Source organism: Sturnus vulgaris, unplaced genomic scaffold (assembly GCF_052056855.1).
Source record: "Sturnus vulgaris isolate bStuVul1 unplaced genomic scaffold, bStuVul1.hap1 Scaffold_195, whole genome shotgun sequence".
Lineage (NCBI taxonomy): Eukaryota > Metazoa > Chordata > Aves > Passeriformes > Sturnidae > Sturnus > Sturnus vulgaris.
The window spans coordinates 16,651,159-16,658,148 of NW_028276170.1; the positions used below are offsets into that span (position 1 = coordinate 16,651,159).

At 53.5% G+C, this 6,990-nt stretch overlaps 1 protein-coding gene across 1 annotated transcript; it reads left to right on the forward strand.

Annotated features, from left to right (window-relative positions):
* The first annotated feature begins 6,020 nt into the window (after positions 1–6,020).
* LOC148218125 (uncharacterized) lies at positions 6,021–6,677 on the forward strand. The gene has a single exon (XM_088158051.1). It carries the CDS (start codon positions 6,021–6,023, stop codon positions 6,675–6,677), a length of 657 nt encoding a protein of 218 aa, XP_088014177.1.
* The last annotated feature ends 313 nt before the right edge of the window (positions 6,678–6,990 follow it).

Genomic DNA, 6,990 nt, shown 5'->3' on the forward strand with positions numbered 1-6,990 from the left:
TTCCCCTCCCCCTTGCATTGTTGTCACGACATGGCTCAGGCAGTCGGGGCATTTGGGGAGGGCCGGCTTGTTCCTACACCTGACCTCCAGTGCAGATGTAAGAAAGGAGTCTCCAGCAATGGACGGCAGAGAAGGAGCTCAGCGACAAGACTTTGGGAGGGCCCAGGGGCATAAAAGGCAGAACATCCATTCTGTAGGGGAGCACGTGGGGGTTTAGTCCTGTGCTCCCAGCGCTGATATTTCTCCTAATTCAGTCTTTTGCTGTATTTTTCTAAGGTTTAAGAAATTGCTGAAAGTTTTAAAAGAGCAAGCGCCGTTTCTCACACCCTGCACTGCAGGGAAGGAGGTGCAGCTGGAAGGAGGGAGGCGTGTGGAAAGCTGGTTTGAAGGGTCTCCATTTACTTCTCATTATCCTGCTCTGAGTTTTTGGAGTTTTCTGCAGAAATCTCACCCGTCCACTCATCCCCTGGGGTTTGGGGCAGTTTTCCCATTTTGGGGGAAATCAAAGCCATGCACTGACGCTCCTAAATAGGAGGTAGCAGAAGTGAGGCTCCAGGGCTTCCCGCTGAGCCAGAGCCACCGAAAAGACGGGGCTGGGAAAGGCGTGCCGGGAGCTGCGGAGAACTTTGTTTGTGTTTCCAGGCCAATGGCGGCTCGGGCCCGGGCCCGTTCCAGGGCTGTTCATCATCTCCGCCTTTGCCCTCCCACAGCCCGGGGGGCCCTGAGAGCGCGGGCCGAGGCTGGGCCGTGTGCAGAGCCCGGCCCTCGCTGCCATTGGCTGATTGTGCCAATGTCACTCCTGGTTGTCGCGCGCTGATTGGGCAGAGCAGCAAAGGCGCCATTGTGGCAGCGTCTGTGCGGGCCCGGCAGCGGCGGCAGCGGCCGGAGCCCGGGGAGGCGGCGGCGGAGCTCGGAGGCGGCCCCAGCGCAGGTGGGAGCCGCGCTCGGTTGTGCGGGGGCTCGGGGCTCGCTGCGGGCCGAGGGGGTGGCAGGGGCCTCTGGCGGGTTGGTTGTGCCGGTGCCGGCCCGTGTTGGCGCTGGGCTGAGGGCGCTGCGGGAGCGGCTGCCCGCGGTCTCCTTCCCGCTGGGGCCTCGGCAGGAGCCGGTGCCGGAGCAGCGCTGGCTCGTCCCGGTTGCTGTGGGTGGCACAGAGGTGTCTGCCCTGTGCCCGGGGCTGTGCGGGAAAATTCCCGTGGCCAGAGGTTTGTGTGCCCAAAGGAGACAGAGGAGTCCTGTAAAAGTGACTTTATTGATGAACAAAGAGAGACCCCATGCGGCATTTGCCATGCGGTCTCTAAAGCGCCGTCTCCTTTTTATCCTCATTTTCCCGTCTGCATCTCCCTCTCCCATTCCCCTCTAGCTGACGTTTTTTGAAGGTTCAGACTTCCCGATCCACCTACTGCATGTCCTCGTTAATATGCACTCCTACTACGATATTAATCTTGCTGCTTGCAATCCCTCCTTTTCTCATTTTCTCAGGAATTGCCTTCATAAACTTTTAATTTCCATTGACTCAATCTCTTTTCCTGCATCCTCTTTGGCGCAAGGTGTCGTGCATGGTAAAAAGCTGAGAGTTGCTGCAGCACGTCAGAGGAGGAGCAGCATTCGTTTAAGCCATGATCTGCCAGGGAACCACGAAAACGTGTCCCATTCCCTTCCTTTCCACATTTGACCGGAATATGAGCTACTTTCTCACTTCCTTTGTTATCTGTTTCACCACTTTTCCTTTGTGATCTGTTTGCAAACAGCAGTTTGAGTCATTTAATTTTCCACAAACTCCTCCACTTTCTGTTAATAGATCATCTGATTCCATTCCATCGGGAAACGTTGCATTCCTCATCTGAGTGGATTGGTCGGGAAGAAGGTGAGGAGCTGGAGCTGTCTGGTTGGGTGTTATTTCGAGGACATTGTGTAATCTAACTATGCCATTGAAATGATAAATGACTTCTCTGTCTCCTGATATGAATTCGTTAGGGTTCCTAGGGGCTGGTCCATGGTGGTGTAGGATTTGTTCTGGTGTCTGTTCATCTTTTTCCCAGTTTTGGGGTGCTCCCTGCAGCCAGGGCTGCATCAATTGACCACGTTAATCTTATGAAATCATCAAATACTTGGATCCCCAACTGGTTTCTCTGGATTAGCAAAAACACCCCAGTGCTCTGGAGAGAGGGATGATTCCCCCCACACAGACACTATTTTTCATGAAGGTTGCACAAAATTCTGCGTTTGCTGTTTCCCTTTGCAGCTTAACCAATTTCTGTTGCAGTCAGATATCCTCACTATGGGCTCTGCCTTTATTTGTGCAAATTCCATCTGTGCAAGCAGGCAGAGCTTGGAGTGGGGGACAGAGGAAATCTGCAAAATTCCTCCCCCAGGCTAGAATAGTTTGGTAAATTGTCCATACATTTCTTCAGCAGAGTTAATTTGCATTTCTAAAGCTGCTCTCCTGACTCTGCCTGGAATGAATCTTATAAAAGTAGGATTATTAAGAAAAAACCTTCTAATGGTGTAGTCTTGTCACCAAAACTGAGGGAAGAACTAAAACTCTTCAACACCATTTCTACTGTTAGAGAATCAAGGAATTGCTTGATTCTGGCCAGGATGTGCAGCAGAAATCATTTCATCCACAAATAGCCCGGGTGTGCAGAGAAAATCATTCCATGATATGTGAGTTTTACTAGATTTTCCCTTAACTTTTTGCAGTTTGAACCCATAGAAATCCATTGGTTTAATGTTCATTGCTTCCAAGTTGTGTAGTTCTTAGTATTTAATTTCCTATTGTACCCGGATTTCTCCTCCTGTGATGTTAATTAGGTCCCACTCCTGGATTTCCTTCTCAGCCTTTTACAGACCAGGTGTCTCCATCTATGCCGGGTGCAGTGTCTGGGATGGGTCTTTCTTGTCGTTTGCTTCTGTTTCCTTGATGTTTTGTTGATGTGTGTTATCTTTTGGGCTATTCCCAGTCTGTTGAGATGTTAAACTCATCTCCACTGAGTGTAACATCTCTTAGAAAACCACTTAAAAATCCCTTTTTTGAGGACAAAGGCAAATCAAGCCTGACTAGAGAAATAATTTTTAAAACATTTTAAAACTAGGTATATTTTCCGACCATGGAATCCCCGTCAGCCCAGTGTGTGAGTGTAACTGAGGGGCAGAGTGGAATTGTGCCGTTGTCTTCCCCAGCAGCTGTGGCAGTGCAGGCACAGAAAGCAGCGAAGCTCCAGCAGTGGCAGCAAGGATTGGCCCCAGTGTGTGGAGATGCCAAAGGAGGGTGCCCAGGCAGAGGATTTCAGCAGAGGATCTGTGGGCAGGCCCAGGGGCTTGGCCCGATGTGGAGCCCTGGCTGCTGCTGCGTTGCCTTCAGTGCAGGGTCAGTGGTGCCCTCCCATGCTGCTCCTGCAGCCGGGAAGTCCAAATTCCTTTGGCATGGCCCTGTTTAACATCCACATCCCATTCCAATTTCTTTTCTGAGTCTGGTAGAGCCATGGCAGGGGTTCAATCACTTTGTTTTTTCATTTTCTCAAGTTTTGTACTTTTTCTTATGTCCAGAGCATAATATTAAGGCTGTCTGGGGTTAAAAAGTCATACAATATTCAGGCTGGAACAGAGAATCCTCAATGCAGGTCCTGCAATTCACTCTTAATCCCCTGAATTGTCCCAGCTCCATTTTAGTGATGGGTAATGTTAGTTCTGAGGTTGCCTGGTCCCTCCCTGGGTCAATACACCACAAACCTTCAGTCAAAGTATGTCCCAAATATATAATCTTTTTCTCCAGCATTTGCACTTTTTTTTCAAATAATCAAAGATGCTATTTAGCCTGAACATTCAGCCAATTCACAGAGGCTTCTTCTACCACTTCTTGTCCTTCTTATTGGAGCAAGTCATCCACATCCTGCATTAACCCAGTCCCTGGGGATGGGGTAAATTCTTGTGATATTTTCTGCAAGGCTTGCCCCAATAAGGCTGGTGCTTCCCTGCATCCCTGCAGAAGGACCGTCCATGTCTTTTCCATTTTCCCTGGGAAAACAGTGACGCCTTGGGCCCTGGGGTTCATCCCTCAGGGGCTGTAGAAACTCTGCCATGGCCTTTGCCTTCCCCTTGGCCTTTTCCTCATCCCTTCTTGCATTCCCCTGCTGTGCCTTTGTGACCAAGTGCTCCAGGGGCTTCTTCTGCCCCTCCTGCAGCCCCCTCAGTGCCTGGGGGTGCTCATCCTCTGACAGCTGCTGAGCTTTCTGCTAAATCATTCCTTTCTGCAGTGACTCAAGGAAAATGCTTAAAAGCTGATTTCGATCCTTGCACGTCCAATGCCCATTTCCCAGCTGTTCCTTTGTGCTGCTGCTCCTTGTGCTGTGGCTGCCGTGGCCAGCCCGTATCCCAGAGCCGGTGCCTGTCCTGCCGCAGTGTCCAAACGCGGCCCCCCCGGCGGGCAGGGCCGGCAGCTCCACGGGGCCGGGCAGCGGCCGGGGCGTCCCGCAGCCTCCTGGGGGCCGGGGGCCACTGCCGGGCCTGCAATTGCCGGGGGGTGCTGGGCTCAGGCAGCGCCCGGCGCTGAGCCCCGGCTGCCCCACAGCCCCGGCCCGGCCCCGCAGCTCCCCACAGGCCCCCAGCCCGTGCTCCCGGTGCCGCAACTCTGCGCCCGCTCCTGCCGCTGCCCAGCACAGAGAAACCCCCTGCAATCCTGACCTCCTTGTGTGCCTGTCCTGGCAACCGGGGATACAAAGGATCTGCAGCAGCTGGCAACTTGTGAGGATAAGAGCCTGCTGGAAAACATCCCCATCCTCAGTATTTTTCTCTTCCTCCTCTTTTCCATCATTCTTTGTCTTCCCACATAGATTCCTGCTGCTGCTGCTTCTTGCCTGAACCATATTCCCTGCACTTCTCATCACACCAACAGCATCCATCCCCTGTTGTCTAAATCCCTTCTGGACTTCCCTTATTGCTCCCCTGTGTCTCCCTGTCCTTGATTACCTCTGGGAGAATGGGCAAACTTCCTCAACATGCTTCCAAGGGCCCCTTCAGAGATATTTTGGGATCATCATCCCTTTTTCCGGGATCCCTTCCTGGCTTTCCCTTTCTATCTTCAATGGGTGCCCAGCCATGTTTAGTCCCCGAGGATCCCACTGTAGTCACTGCTGAGATTTTCAGTGCTCTCTGGCTGCCGACTCTTCCCAGCCCCCCTGATCTGTCACTCGTCTGTCTCCTGGCCCCAGCGCCCCCCGGCAGGGGAATTTGGGGAGGTGGGAGGGGGGGAGCGCCAAGGCCGGGCCCCCCCGCGCTGTGGTGGCGGCAGCGGCTGCAGTGGGGAGCGAGTGCGGGCGGGAGCGGCCGAGAGCCCAGCGCTGCCCCAGCCCGAGCTGCCCCAGCTCCATCGCTGCCCCTGCGCTGGGATGCTGTGGGTTTGGGGGGAAGAGGGAGCCGGCAGTGGGTGCTGGGCCTGGGGGCAGCAGGAGAAGGGAAGGAGAAGCAGGGTTGAAGAACAAAATGGTCAAATAATGCATATGGGAGGAGCAGGTGGGATTGTGCATGAGAAGGAGGAATAGTAGGAGGAAGAGAAATGTGAGGAAAAGCAGGGACACAGGAGAAGGAGGAGCAGAAAAGAGAAGCAACACAAGTTTCCATCCCTCCCTCTATCTACAGCCTCACCCCTGCAGCCCCAAGTTCATTGCCCCCCTCCAAATGCAGCAGGTGACCAGAGAGGGGGATCTATGATTTTCTGAAGGGTCAATCTTGGTGTTTGAAAGCTTTATTGGGGTAAAAGTTGGTGCTTTATTTCTTTTGCTGGGACTGAATCTTTGTATTTCAGGGGATTTTGGCTGAATCTTGCTTTGTGGGGCGTTTTTGATGTGTATCTTGAGGTTTGGAGGATTTTGGGGCTGAATCTTGGTGTTTCAGAGGTTCTTACAGACACAATATGGCCAATAATTTTCTGGGATGAACTTGGGCAAGGGGGAACAGCCAGCTCAAGGCACTTGGCTCTTGTTTTTTCCCCAAACCAGAATTTTTCATTCCCAAGGCGTTGGCAGATGGAGGAGGAGGAAAAGCCCCGGAGATCTCTCTTGAGGAGGGGCTGCAAACTGAGCCCAGGGAGCTGCGAGGAGGAAAGACCCTCCCTGAGCCGGGAAGGCGGCCGGAGATCCAGGCAGAGCTCAGAGCTGGTGGAGAAGCCTCCTGGAGGGGAGAAGCCCCACAAGTGCTTGGAATGTGGGAAGGGTTTCAGCTACAGGTGCAGGCTGATCGAACACCAGAGGATCCACACTGGGGAAAAGCCCCACAAGTGTGGAGAATGTGGGAAGGGTTTCAGCCATAGCTCTAGCCTGATCTCGCACCAGAGGATCCATGCTGGAGACCGGCCCTACACCTGCTTGGAATGTGGGAAGAGCTTTGGGTGGAGTTCTCACCTGAGAAGACACCAGCGCATCCACACTGGGGAGAGGCCCTACGAGTGTCCCAAGTGCGGGAAGAGGTTTCAGACAAGCTCCCATGTCCTTTTACATGAGCGGATTCACACAGAGGAGAGGCCCTTCCGCTGTCCCGACTGCAGGAAAGGTTTCAAGCAAAATGGCACCCTCACTGCCCACCGGCGCATCCACACTGGGGAGAGGCCCTACGAGTGTCCTGAGTGTGGGAAGAGCTTCTCACACAGCTCAACCTTGACCAAACACCAACGGAGTCTCCACTAAGGGAAGCCCTGTGAGTGCCCCGAGTGTGGGAAGAGCTTCGTGCTCTGCTCCAGCTCCATCCCCCATGGGAGGATCGGTGTTGGATGATCCCCAGTGACCCCCGTTGGGCAGAGCCCTGGTGATCCGTGGTCCTGGTGATCCCTGTTGGGTGGAGGGAAGGTGTTGGAGAGATTTCTTTCCCTTCTCCTTGTGCTGCTGTGATTTGGTTGGTAATAAATTCCCTCGCTATGCCCAGGCTGGCTCTGTTGTTCCCGTGCCGGTGCTCGGGGCGGGATCTCTCCTGTTCCTTCTCTCAACTCCCGGGCCTCTCCTC

Excerpts from the sequence above, each read along its gene's own strand:
- LOC148218125 (XM_088158051.1), top strand. The coding sequence starts at position 6,021 with ATGGAGGAGGAGGAAAAGCCCCGGAGATCTCTCTTGAGGAGGGGCTGC.